The sequence below is a fragment of the Clytia hemisphaerica genome, unplaced genomic scaffold, assembly GCF_902728285.1.
Source record: "Clytia hemisphaerica strain Z4C2 unplaced genomic scaffold, Clytia hemisphaerica genome assembly, whole genome shotgun sequence".
Classification (NCBI taxonomy): domain Eukaryota; kingdom Metazoa; phylum Cnidaria; class Hydrozoa; order Leptothecata; family Clytiidae; genus Clytia; species Clytia hemisphaerica.
In genome coordinates, this window is record NW_027104459.1 from 30,392 (window position 1) to 45,428 (window position 15,037).

At 34.4% G+C, this 15,037-nt stretch overlaps 1 protein-coding gene across 1 annotated transcript; it reads right to left on the minus strand.

Moving 5' to 3' along the window:
* Positions 1-10,512: 10,512 nt before the first annotated feature.
* Positions 10,513-11,424, minus strand: LOC136821094 (uncharacterized). The gene has a single exon (XM_067077320.1). The coding sequence runs from the start codon at positions 11,422-11,424 to the stop codon at positions 10,513-10,515; it is 912 nt and encodes a 303-aa protein (XP_066933421.1).
* Positions 11,425-15,037: the final 3,613 nt, after the last annotated feature.

The window sequence follows — 15,037 nt, forward strand, 5'->3', positions numbered from 1 at the left end:
ATTTCATGGGTGCTTTCCAACAAAATGCAAAAAATCTGGTCCTCAATTTGTTTAAAGCTGTCATTCCATTTATTTTTGTTGCGCGCTTGTTTAATTTTTTTTACAAGATTCTGTAAAGGCGGCAATCAAAAATATGTTCCATTCGGGTTGTCCGACAAACAGTTTATTTACAAGAAAACCCGAAAAGGAAAGTCGGTAAAATCGTCGGGTTTTTTTGGTACGAAAAAGTACGAAAAATATTAGGCAGCGAAGTGGTGAGAAGAAAGGACAGGACCCTGTCGACGCACCGGACTGTCCGGTGTATTTGTCCGGTGGCAAAAAGTATCCTTTCGCTACATCGGACACAATAAGTCCGGTGTCAGTCCGGTGTTGCATACAGGGAATTTTGGACGCCGGACATTTATGAAACAAAAAATTAGAAACACCGACCGCACCCGACTTGTCATGTCCGGTGTTTTGATTGTCCGGTGGAAAAAAATATCCATCTCCGACACCGGACATTCAACTTCCTTATAAGTCCGGTGTAGAGATTGTCCGGTGGTGAAAAAAATTCTCATTTTTACACCGGACTTTCGCGTGTCCGGTGTTTGTTAAGTCTGGTGCGTCGGCAGGGTCGCACTGTTAGGACTGTTAACACTAGTCAATGGTTTTACCTTCACTTTCATATCCAGGAAGCGCTTTCTTCTTTCTTACTCTTTTACCATCAGGAATTTCTGTAAACCAATCTTTTTTTCCAACCAAACTATTTACTCTGTCACTCGCAGTCTTTTTAGAATCTATCATAGATATAAAAAAACTTTGAGTTATAAACAAAAAATAGTCCTGAATAAATTGGGGTCAAAATTAGGAGTGAAGTTTCTGTCCCTCCGTGCAAAGGTAAAAAAAGTTATCTTAAAAGAATAGTCAATTGAATGTAGCCAAATAATCAATTGAATGTAGCCAAATAATCAATAAACAAACCATAAATGCCTTCAATTATGCCATGAGCAAGACCATTTGAAAAGTTTTTCTCCACACGTTCTCCAACCTCCTTTCCTCCATTCAATTTTGATAAAATTACATGAGTTGTGGAGCCATCCTCCCAGTTAACAATGGCGTAGTGAACTGATGACATGATGTAATACGACTAAAGTGCAACAACAAACAACAATCTGACAACACAATAAGATGATGACAATATAATGTATAATCAATAATGTATAATTACAATGAATTCAATCAGAGAGTGAAAACGCTGACAGGCGAAGTCGGTTTTCACGCGGTCAAGAAATTGGTCACGGCAATTTGAGAAGAAAGATAGCCTAAAAGTTTTATCTCCATGTTAGATTACGCGGCTGCCTAGCTCAATATATTGTTCCGTGGTGGTTCTAAGTTCTAGTGATATCGTCTCGTGACAAATGAAAATGCGCTCTAAACAGAAAGGAAAGATGGCAGCGAAGTGAAGCAGATACTACATTTCTTCCATCAACAATAATGAGCATTTTTTATGCCCTTTTTGTCCAACAATATCGCGGAAAAAGTTTAATATCAAACGACATATCGAACAAAAACACAGAGATAAAGTTAAACTGTTAGATTATAGCCAAAGTGAAGAATATTCTTCAGACGAGGGGGATACAAACTATGATGATGACAATTTCAATTATTTTGAAGAGGAGGAGGACCATTCATCTACTAGTCACAATTCTGTGGAGAACATTGAAGTTATTAGAGGTATTCAACATTAAATTGAAGGGAACTACAAAGATTATGCCACTATCAGTATTGAAAAAGACTTTCCTTCAAATGATAAAGAAGATACAGCAGCTGACGATGATAGAAATCCAAAAGGTAGGTTTTGTTCGCTCGATTATTAGAGGTTCAATTAAGTTTGATTTAGTTTGTTAATTGATAGATAATCGATAAAGGATCGATATGTGATTTATGATGTTATGAGGAGATCAAGCATCCCATACACTAAGATTTTGTTACGATCTTCATCGAAAATAAAAGAAAGTGAATTTTTGATCCAGATATTTTTTGGAAAATATTTTATACTTGATACTTTTCCAACCCTGATAAATGAAAAATTTATTCTTATTTTACTGACCGACCGACCCATAATTTGCTAACGATCTGCCCGTAGAACAACAAATTAAATTGGTCTCGCCTTACGAAATATATTCCGGAATCTTGAAAAAAAATGCTTTAAAAAAATAAAAGTGCAGTGCCAATTGTAAACAAATTGACGACCAGGCTTCGAAAGGTAAAAAATTTAGAACATTCGGAGGCTTTAAGAGTATAGAAATAAGAATTTAACCAATTACAGTAATTCAAGGCCAATTGGTTTTTTTCAGAATACAATAGAAATTTTCAGAAGGTTTTCGAGACTCAAATTTAAAGCCTTGATTAAGAACATTTTAGGGCTTGAAATCAAAAAAGCTTCGAAAACATTGAAGGCTTCCTTGAATTTGGATGTTCTTATAGAAAAAAACGTGTACTTTAGTCATGTTAAAGTGTTACAGTGTATACAAGTGAAAAGTTGTGTTGAGGGAAATTCCCTTAGAGTTTTACAACAGTGAGTGGATAACAGAGAGCCTCGGTGGGCCGAATGGGAATTCCCTCGGATTCGTTATCTGATCGGTTGAACGCATTTTTTTATTGAAAACTTTATCAATAAGAACTAAACAACGACACACAATTTTTTTTTTCGAGGAGTAAACCACGCTCCCGAAAAGATGTACGAAACCTTTTTTGATTTTTTGTTCTTTTATGTGATTTCTTGATTTTTTGTGTGATTTTTTAATCTTTTTGTGATTTTTGTTATTTGTATAACAAATTGATAAGAAAACTCAAATAATGCAGAGTCATATAAGTTTTGTTTTGTTTACTGTATCTCTTCTAATAATTATACGGTTTTGTTTTATTATTTATTTAAAACAAATTGAAGTGTAAATTAACCTAGTAACTAACTAACGGCTGTATTTCGCTTGCACTACGTTCCAAAACCAGACCTCTCATTATTTCTGTAGCGTTTCGTTTCTTTTTCGCCCGCTTGTATCACTTTCTAAGCACATTTACCGGTTTTTGCCACTCAGGAAAACCAAACGATTATGCCAGTCTATTTTAGCCAATCTAGGTTATTAAAGGGGTAGTTCGGTTAAAACTGAGTTTGTTATTTTAATCATGAACGACCTCCTTTATTTGCAGAAAGACCCATCTTTTTTTGGCTCACTTTATGTATGTGACGTCGTTGTTGCATAAAGTTCTCTATAAAAAGGCTTGTTTTAGATGAGGAAAACTGATTTATACAGGCAATTTTAATTTTTTTCATCAGAACCCAAGGAGAACCTTTGGGGCTATAAAGGTTTACTTTTTCTAGTTTTACTACGAATGTCTTTGCTATTTGTGACTCTTTTTGCCATTTTTAGTTTTTTTTAATGCTGAGAACATTTTTTAACAACAAATGTATATATCTTTGTGTCTTTTGGAAAGGAGAATCTAATGTAATGAGATACCTCAGAAAAAATGATTTATTGACCGAACTATCCCTTTAAAGATCGATAAATAAGCCTTTTACTTTGTAAATAAGACGCTAATTTGTTAAGTTTGTTGATATATCAATATTCTTAGATTTCGAGAGCGTAATATCATTGGGTTTATATACTATGATGGCGAAAATATAAATGTAGATAAAACGCATACATAAGATAAAAGGTCCTTGATAGAATAACTACAACTATAAGTTGAAATTTTATACAAGACATTTAAATATTTAAATAAATAAAAAATGCTTAAAATTCAACACTGGAGAAAGTAAATGGATTAATTTACATTGTAACTAGAAAGGTTTACACTCCTTGCGAATCGGAAGATGCGATGTATCTCCAACTCAGGCCCTTTAAGTGGATTTATTTTCCGAAAAAAAGTTGATTCTACTAACCGTTTTTGAAACATCATTACTCTTTCATAATAATTTCATTTTAAGAAATTCTTTCGACTTCATGACGGAAAAAGATAGAACTTTAATATGGTTATAATGATACCCATCAAGCTGGTGAAAAATTTACAGAGAATTTCATTAATGTGAAGAAAATCACTAGAAAATACATAAAATGGCGCCTCCGCGGGATACAGCGTTGAGCTTTTCACCTCAACTTTTGTACACGAGTAGTTCAAGCAGTTGGCTATTCGTAACCTGATAACAGATGTTCATAATTTTCTTACGCGCACGGTAAACCTCTAAAGGCACTTGAAAATTATACATCTGAGGAAAATAGTCCTCCCGCGGAAAATTCTACAACAAGAATCTTGTTGTGCGCCGGAAAAATAAAAACTAATACGGCACCCTATTCATAAACACAATCGCGCAACTTTGTTGTCATTCCCAGTCCTTTTAGACGAACGCGGTCCTTACAATTTCGAAATTGCATATTCGTCAGATTGTTTGTTTTCACACATCCCTTTAGAGCTTCAGCGTGGTGTGCAGAAAACATTCACAATCTGATCTCAGGTTAGCTATTCGAAACTACCTCAATAGTGAAAGATATATTTGTAGTCTTTTCTCTATGCACGAAAGGATTACCAAAACTTCAGTATTTTCACTTGAGTTCTAAGTTCAAGCTGTATTTTAACTATATTGCACAATAAAACCCTCCACTACAGAGGTACTTTCAATATGCAGGCTCTCCTCCCTACTGCCTTGGGAAAAGAAAATCACGAATTTTCAACTTTGTATCGCGCGGAATGTAGGAAAAACATAGTTTCTCCAAGAAAATACTCAAAAAATGGAAGGTACAGGCCAACGGGTAAACCTGTTTGTTAAAAATGGTTGATTGACAAGTAGCTTCTTATGCAATAAGCCAGTAATCAAATTTAAAAGGAAGACGCAATTCTTTCGTTCTTTTGAGCATAAATCAATTAGCTCTCTCTCTTATTTTTTTCTTAAAAGAATGTTTACAAGAATAAGATTTAGTTTATTAAATAATCTTTTAAAAGTGTTGATTGATGCGTGAGGCCTTTTCATTGAACATACAACTCTGTCGGTGTTTTTTTACACTGTACCAGAGAGATCTTAAAAAAGAGGGAAAAAAGAATTTTCGTTTCAGAACCACTTAAAGGGCCTGAGAAAATTTGGTAGGTGAACCCAACTCAACTAGTACCAGTGCCACTTTTTTTTTTAATATGATTTTTCTAAATTATTGAATATATTTTTCAAATCTTAATGTTTCCCCAGACGTGCATGATAATTTGGGGACATTTTTGTAGAAGCAGTGGAATCAGCCCTTGAAATTTTGAAAATTCAATTCCCCACAGATATTTAAAGGGATTTAGTTTAGCCTCTCTTCCCCGTTAGGGATGCTCTGAACAAGTTTTAAGAGTTAATTAATAACGGAAACTCATCATATAGAGCTAAACTATACAAAACTATACGCAACTTAAAGTTATATACTATTAAAACTCCATTATATAAACAATATGTACACTATTCAACACATTCAACGTTATCTAAACTCAAAGTTTTCCAGTATGGAGAAAATACCGTATTATAAATTTTAGTAATAAATTCTTTTCAACAGTGAGATTCAAACTGTTGTATGTTTTTGAGACCCAATTATTGCTACGTGCCATGATGACATTTTCATGTTATCATAGCTATAGCTGAACACCTACAGAGTGCTCTCCATACAGGTTTACATTGATGACTTTTTGTAAAGTCACCGACTCTCTTCTGACTACTGCCTCTTTATTTTTGACACTATTGTTTCTTTCTTTGTTGTTGTTCTCTTTACTTTTCTCGTTACTTTTCTCGTTTTTGAGCCAAGAATCTAAGAAACCCGGCTCATCTTTACATCCATTGGCCGTCCAAAATTTAAATGAAGAAAAAGATCTAGGTCCACCATTTTCCCTTCTCATTTTTTTGTATTGTTTGTAAGCATTAAATTTCTTTTTATTATTATCAACATTTTGATCTTTTTTCTTTTCATCGTTACTCGTTTTATCATTAGTTTGCTGCTTTTTAGTTTTTTTGATTTGTTCTTTTTTCGTGTGATCTTCAAGCTTTGCCTTTGAATTTTCGCTTGTCTTGGATTCGTCAGTTTTGGATTCTTATAGCTCGGTCTTTGAAGCAAATCTTTTCTCTCTTTGCTCCTCGGCTGCAAGTTCATCTGAAAACGAATCGTTGGATTCCACCTCCATTAACTCATCCTGCAAGCTCATAGTGTGTGTTTTTTTTTAGATTTTACACTAAGAAAGAAAAGTCTCTATGTTACCATCAAGTATGATAGCAGCTGATCTATCCAAAAGGAGATAAAATTATAATGACCGTTTAAATTTAGCTACCACTGTTGTTTGAGTAAAAATTTCAAAGATCTTATCACCTTTTGGATAGCCTTGGCTTTTTAGTTGACATTTTCAAATTACACTTTTACTGCTTTGAAAATGTGGAACAGGGTACACCACGTGAAGGTAAGCCATAGGATTTTGTACCCCACCCTAAAAATACTAATTACAAAAATAAAACAATTTCTTTTAGGGTACAAGGCTGTTCAGCTGCTTTTGACTTTAGACAAAAGTTGATGTACCCCTGAAACAAAAAACTATCAGCATGTTCCAGGGTGGCATGGATAGACCACACCACTATGAAAACAACTATCAACATTCATAGGTAAAAACTCTGTATGTGACAGACAACTATCAACATGTCACCAGAGGGTGGAAACAACTTTCAACATCCACCAATCAATCAGAGGCGGATCTGGGATTTTTCTGAGGGGGTTCAAAAATCTCTTTTCAAAAACTTTTTTTCGGAACAAACGTTTTGGGCGTAAATTTTGCACCCGCCCTGCTTGGGCGGTGTCACGTTTTTTCCATTCAACATGGGGGACGGTAATGAGCGCCTCTGCAGTTCCCATTACCTATGAATTCCAAACATAGGCCTCAGCGGGGGACCATTCAAAAAGTACGTTCGTAAAGTACGCTCGAAAATGGCAAATTTTTGACTCCCCCTCCCCCCGTGTACGCTTTATGTGTACCCCCCCTTCAGCGTACGTACGCTTTTTAGTACACCCACTTAACCAAAGTCGAAACTTGTAACTCTTGTAACAGTAGAATATGTAGGTATCCAATCGTATTTATAGCAAAGTCTCAATAAATTAAAAGAATGAAGAATAAAAATGAAAAATAACAATCGCAAAAACCATTTTTTGATGTGAAAGTATTGAGTTTTTCTCTCAAAAAAGACTTAGTTTAGGAGAAATTACGAGCGTACGTACTTCTCCTCAAGGACCCTCCTCCCCCTCGTACGTTTTTGGGAGTACCCACCCCTCTCGAGCGTACGTACTTTTTGAATGGTCCCATGCGTTGAAAGGAGGGTGGTAGGCCAATTTTTTTTGACCCGGCTTGAACAGCCACATGCTGAACGTGTAATAATCGTTTGTGGTGATATTCATATATACATTGGGAAATTCCCTCACTGTAATTGCGCACATCTAGTTTCTTCTTTTCAATCTTATCACAAAAAACGTTCATAAAACGCAAATATAGTTAGTATTATATTTCTTATATTTTTTTGGTTTAACCTTTTATTTTGATAAAACAGACACCCAGAGCATGCTCAGAACTGCTTGTTTGGTGTATATTCTTTTATATATTCATTGTTCTTGCAGAAAATCTTTTTGAGAAAGCCATAAATAAAAGAGCAAATAAATTGTTTTGAAGAAAAGTTTGAAGAAAAAATAAGACAATTTATAATATTAAATACTTTACACACTTCAGTTTCATTTCGTGAATATTTAAAACATAGTAAAAAAGTTCGATAATTTATTCTTATAACCATTTTTTATGGAATTTCTTTGTAGTGAATTAATTGGCTGACAATCAAGCAAAAACTTTTCATGTTGAGTATGTTTACATTATAAAACCAGAATGGATAATATTTTGAAAACAGTGATCAAGTTAAAAAATAAAGGAGATTATTTATATAATACATACAAGGGAATACAATATTCTTAAGATGGAAAAATAAAAGATTGCCAAAAAGTGGAGTACACCATGAGTACTGATATAATGTGTTTTATGTGCAAATAGACTCAAGAAATTCTAGCTCTCAAATTAGATGAATAATCTCATAAAAAAGTACTTTTTACATTAAAAGTAAAAAAGTTTGATGTTTTTAAGCATTATTAAAGGTACTAACAGTAATCATCAACAATTTGTAGGAAAGCACTTTTTCAACTTTCACAATTGTATGGAGTGTTGTTTATAATTCTTTTGTTAGAGATTGTTGTTATATATCATTTCATAAATTCTGCATTCAATCATACTCTTTTATGCTTATTTGTAGGGGGTGGAAGATGCAGGGGCAGTACTCTCAGAGAAAATTCATAAAATGGGGGGTCATTATTAACTGATTTTGGGGTGATTTTCCAAAAAAACTCAAGGAAAATGAAGGTTTGGCACTTTACCAGGAAAATTTGATAAATTAGAGGTCATTCAAAATGCTAATTGGGTGATTTTTTTCCAAAAAATTGCAAAATGTCCACCTATAATTAAGCACAAGAGGGTAATTTTTTCAGAGGTCACCAATGTCTATTTTTGTATAAAAGTACACCATATTTTCATATGATCACGTAAAAGTAATCTTAGTTTTGTTTTGCAAGTATAAAGTGGTATGAACTCTCTCTTCTTATGACATGACGAAACCAAAAATATTTCCTCGCATCACATTAACTTGAAGCATGCATGAAGGTTCACCTTTCCAGAAATTTCATTCTTCAACCAAATTCAATCAAATTGCTAAAATGTTGTTCCCTAACCTTTCTTCCAGTCTCTGTTATAAAACAAATTTTGTTTTGTTTTTCTATGATAGTTTTCAAAAATAAAGCTAGCTAGCTGTTTTTCCATGTGAAATTCATCAATGTCCAATGATGGGAGAAGAATCTCTCGAAACGTAGCAATGTGAAATTCATCAATGTCAAATAATGATGGGAGAAGAATCTCTCGAAACGTAGCCAATCGCAAATCTTGTGATCCATATGTATCTAGGTAGATTTCTCCCGTGATATTCCCGATGCCCGATGATGGGAGAAGAGCCAAACATAAATTCGTGGTTATATTATTCAAGACACGATAAACTTCCACCAAATATTCACAAATAAGTCCTTTCCCATAAATAAATTCCAAACTTCATTTATCAAGCAAAATTGATTTAAGTTTTGTTTTTGTTGGTATGAATGCTTTTCTTTTAAAGATAAACCAAAACAAAAATGTTTCCTCAGAATGAAAGTCTTTTTCTTTTGTCACTCTTCACCACATCAAACAAAAGCAGATAAAAATTCCATCACACAGAGTCTTTGTCAAAATCATCATACATTGATTGATATTGTTGTGTGATTCTCAAATTTACTGATTAAATTGAACCAAAAATGTCCTCAAAAAGATAAGTAATTGCCTGATTATTACCACTTTTCAGGACTTCGATTCCTTTCTTTAAAACACTGTGCAAAGAAGTGAGGTCGTTTGCCGTACGAATGGCTACCCTTCAAATCATTTCAATATTTTGCCGGCGACGACATGCGACTGAAAGTTATTTTTGTAGGAGAATCTTTTACGCTCAAAACGGTCGGTCTCGTATTTTCGAGAAATTTCCTTGAACCACCTCAAATTTGCCATTTCACTGGATGCATTTCTGAACCAGGTTCAAAATCAAAGATTTTCCTAGCACAGAACACAGCTAGATATTAATCCCGCAAAAAAAGTCATAACAAAGATTTTTTACAGCGCGGGAAAGCTAGCTACGCCGTACACACATAACCTAAAGATTTTTTAGCGCGGAGAAAGCTAAGTTTGTCGCGCACACCACGGAAACGCACGCCACATGCATACAACCCCTGGTAAAATAATATCGAGATATGACCAAAAAGAAAAATCAGTTCCGATCAGAAAACTAGATTTTACTTGAAGAAAGGGTCTTTGTTTTTTTTATGTACTAAAAGGGTTGGGGTGGTTCAGCTGAACCATTTGAACCCCCTCAGATCCGCCGCTGATCATCAACTTAAAGTCATTTGCAGCTTGACAGACAGAACAGCCTTGATTTAAACTAATGATAGTGAGACAAATTCAATTACATGTTTTAACAGTTCCTTTTCAAAAGAAGAAAAATTGAGCTTAGATGATTCATAGCCTTCAAAATACTGCCGAATTAACGTTTGTTTGAGTTGATTTAGAGCCTTCATTTTCCCATGTTTAATTGTTTTAATAGTTCCTTGATTGAGATACTCAGAATTCTATCTTTGAGCTGCTGTTCCATTCATAACAGTAAAATTTGAAAATGTCATGCATTGTCCAAAGGTCTTACATCTCTGTTTTAATGTAGAATAAATTAAGTCATAATTGTTGTCTTAACTTTTTAAGGTTTTATCAGTCTTATTTATAAAACATGTAATTGAAAACGCCTTTCTATGCTAAGCAGAAAATTTAACAATCGCATGAAAAAGCATTACGATGCCCTGAAACGATGTTGAGGCAATGTGATCAAGGGTCTTGAAAACATGTTAGACCATCATTGACAAAGCGAACAAATTCACATAATAGTTCTCTGTAGGTATTCAAATCGCTGTAATGGCCAAATGTTTGAAGAGTCTCTCCACTTAAAATTTTCAATCTTTCTTCTTCTTCCCTTCTTCGTGGCATCCATGGATGGTTATTGGTATAATTTAGCCTATCATATGGCACTTTTTCGACCAAAGCAACATTTTCTAGCTTAGATGCCCTACTGAGGGCTGTATAAGTTATGCCAAGGTTAAGTTTCTCCATAAAAATCTCTTTATTTAACTTTATCCGAGTATGAGTAGATGGCTCATTAGGACCTATTGTCATACCTTGGCTTTTTGATATAGGTATACAATAACCAGGCATCAAGGGAAACCCCCTTCTAGAGCAACAGTTAGTATCAGGTATAGGAACCCATGTTGGGTGTTCTGGAAGCCTGCTTGGGCCTTTGTATCTTGGAAAATCTACAACAACTGCTTCTGGAAATGATGGAGGTGCTTCTCCCTCAGCATCTAATATTGCAATCACTTTCCCAATTGCTCCATTATTCAATCCAAGAGGTGTTAAGCTGAGCTGATTTTTAGTCAAAAGCACACGACTTCCAACAGCAATGTGAGAGGTTGCAGGAATTTGACCCATCTGATTAACAGATTGAGTGTGATGACGTCCTTTTCCTTTGCTTGGTATAGTAGCAACAGGGATCCCCAAATCAGCTAGTTTGTTGTGGTTCTCAACATTTACCTCTTGCGACGTTTCCATAACGGTCAAACATGTGTCTGATCTAAATCCCTCTTTGGCACTTTCAGGAAGCTCACCTTCATATCTTGAATTTATTGTCTTCCAATCATTCAAATTGAGTTTACCCTCTCTGATTTTAAAGAGGCCTAAGTCCATTTTTGCAATCCAAAATCCAAAATTGCAATTAAAAGTTTTCTTGATTCTGAAGACAATTTTGATGGCCAGCCAAGCCTTAAAAATTTTAAATTTCTCATGGACTTGGGCCTTCTTAAAACTTAGCAACTCATTTTGATGGAATTAGGCCTTTAAAGTAAATTGTAAAATAATGATGGACTTAAGCCTTTTAATTTATTTTTTTATTTTTTTATTTTTTTATTTTCCGATTTATTTAATGTTGGTCTGACATAGTTATAATAAAATACTAATTAATACCAACTGTAGAGAAATACGCAATACTATAATAAAGAATATATAAGATAAAAAAAATTTTATATACATATTTTACAAAGACAAACATTTGTAAGGTTTATTTCTTTCAGCGAGGATTTGAAAGAATCGATTGATGGTTTGAGCTTAATTTTTTCTGGGATTTGATTCCAGATCAGGCTTCCTCGGAATAAAAAGGATTGAGTTCCAAAACGTTGAGACTTTAGCCTTAGGTATTGTCATCAAAACTTTGTTTCGGAAGTTAAATTTTATTTCCTTCGTTATATAGATTTGTTTGCATGAACTTGGATTTAATTTATTTTTCAGATTTGTAAACCTCACAAAGTAGAAAGCAAAGCTGAATTTCATGAACCGTTTTACATTTGGCGTTTTGCAATAAAACCTCATAGTCATTTATGAAAATCAAAAAGTAATGTTCTCAATGCCGTTTATGGACTTTGGTGATTTCTTCATATGTAGTTTTATTACAAAACATCCAAATTATTGGTGCATAGTTAAATGTTGACATGATGTAAGCGTTAAATATCAACTTTCGTTGATCAAAATTTAAATAATTGCGAATTCTGTTCAGACTCCAGACTCTCGACCTAGCTTTAGAGCAAAGATCATTGATATGTAATTCGAAAGTGAGATTGTTATCAATGGTAATACCGAGAAGCTCAACAGAATTCGTAGATTTTATAGTTACATTTCTGACAGTGATTTCTATAGGAATATTCCTGATTTCCTAAAAACTAGCATTTGAAATTTACCAGGATTTGCAGCAAGGTAGTTGTTTAAAAACCAGTCTAAGATTATTTCTAGGTCAAACTCTAGATTCGAGATGACTTCTGCAAGAGTTTCAGCACACGAGTGTAAGGTATTATCATCGGCAAAATTGCAAATGCTAGCTTTTACAATAAAAAGAAATAAAATCATTTATGAAAATATTAAATAAAAGAGGCCCGAGAATCGAGCCTTGTGGAACACCTAGAGTGATCTCTTGCCATTCGCTGTATTCAGAGCCGATTTTTGTTCTCTGATAGCGATTACTCAGATAACTTTGCAATAGTTCAAGACTCTTTGTATCAATTGCATAGGCATGAGCTTTGCAACCAGAAGTTTGTGATCAATGCAATCGAAAGCCTTCGACAGGTCCATCAAAACTGCCCCCACCTTTCCGGACCCATCAAGACTTTGATGCCATTGACCAATCATTTGTATTAATGCATGCTGAGTGCTGTGTTTAGCTCTAAACCCGCAGAGTCTTGAATCGAAAATGTCATCGAAGTAGGAAGAGAGTTGGTTATGAATTATTCTCTCATAAATTTTAGAAAAAGCTGGTAAAATACTAATTGGTCGATAGTTTTTCTTCAGAAACTTATCTTCCTTTTTATAAACAGGAGTAACCCTTGCCTTCTTAAGACTTTGGGGGAATTTGCATGAATTGAAAGCAAGGTTTATGAGTTTTGATAATGGTTCTGACAGTATATCAGAAACCATTTTTATTAATTTCACTGAGAAAGGACCGCTGACAGATTTATCTTGATTTAGCTTGAGTATGACACGATGTGTGTCTTCAGGCTTTACATCACTGAAGGAAAAAGATTTGTTTTTAGACATGGATTCAGTGATACGTATAATACTTGGATGGTTCGACAGCGAATCAATCTCAAGGTCTGTGGGAAGATTAGAATCTGAAGTTTTTAGACCAAGATTTGACGCGATATTTACAAAAAAGTTGTTAAAAATTTTAGCGATGGTGGCTTCATCGTCTATCAGTTTTGAATTTTCAAGCAAAAAGATTTTTTTCATGATTTTGGATCTTTTTCAGAAAAATAGGGCTTCGCTGATTTCCAAAAGCTTTGCGATGTCCCTAGATCATGAAAGTACTTTCTTTTTGCTTTCCTATTTAAATTTACAACAAGATTTCTTTGTTTGCGATATAAAGTTTTATAATGTGTGTTTCCGGTCGCTTTTGCTTTGTTTTTGTAGAAGGTGCGAACCATAATTGCCTTTCAAACAGCTTTTGTAATATGGGGTTTTTGATTTCCCCGGATGGTTCGCTTTTTCATTGGTGCATGGGTATCAAGAATATTTTCAAAGGTGTTGCTAAAAGTTTCGAAATCTGAAAAGTCGCAATCAAAGTTTCGACAAAGATCCGACCGGAAACACTTTTCATCAAAATTTTTAAAAGATCTATATTCTATAACTTTAGGCGGGGCCTTTTTAAAACTAGCTTTGAACATGCTATATATCAAATGATGGTAATCACTGAGATCTGTATCGAAGGAACCACTTTTTTTGAAGCAAAGGGGCCGATTTGTAAGGATCAAATCAATGCATCTACCGTTCTCTGATTTAAAGCATGTCGGGTTTTTTATTAGAGATTTTAAGGAAAAAGAATCTAAAAATTTTAACATATTTTTATCTGATATCTCCTCGTTAAAATCGCCAAAGATTAAAATGTTTTCATACGAGGCACCGTAGTGATCGAGAACTTTAGTCAACTCCTCAAGAAAAGGCTTAAGTTTTTGAAGGCTTGGATTTCGATAAATCGAAAGAATAAGCCATTTTGATTTTCTCAAATTTAGTTCAAAGCGTCAAGCATTCGATTCGATTCCCTGCGAGAGTAGGTTATCGTTTAGCTGTCGAAGTGGCAGATCTTTTTTGGCATAAAGCAAAAGACCTCCACTCTTTTTGGAAAAGTCAAGTCGTATTGGTTTTTTTGAAATTCTTGACAAAAAACTGAGATTCGGTGAAAGAAGAGTCGAGCTTTGTCTCGGCGACACACAGGATATCTACGAAAGGAAGGATTTTATCTTTGACGTTTTCAATTTTGTTCCTCAAGGAGTTAATGTTAAGATAAGTAAAAAGGATACCACTTTCATTTTTAAGATTTTCGAGAGGATTCACAGACTTTGTCTTACCATCGAGGCTAGGTCCATTTAGTTCATGCTGGTCATGTCAACAATCAATGTAATATTGTAGATTTTTCTGTAGCTCGTTGGTTCCATGTACATTTAAATGCAATTTGCTGTTGTTTAAGTGTCTTTCAGGGTCGATATTTTCATTGTCAATAAAGCCAACATTGCATTCATTACACTTTTTCTGCAGAATTTCATTAACCTTCTTAACATTTCGATTTAAATCATCACCTCTTGGGATAATGCCAGATACCAAAATACAAGTTTCTTTACTTTCTTCGCTCACCATTTTCGTCAATCCTATGATGTTCTCTGCTATGTCTTCAGGTTCTTTTAGCTTCAGATCATTTGTCCCACAGTGTATGATAACAGCATCCGGCTTTTTATCTAGTGTTGGTTTAATGTAGTGTTTCATA

Coding starts and splice junctions, on each gene's coding strand:
- LOC136821094 (XM_067077320.1), bottom strand. CDS start 11,424: ATGGACTTAGGCCTCTTTAAAATCAGAGAGGGTAAACTCAATTTGAAT.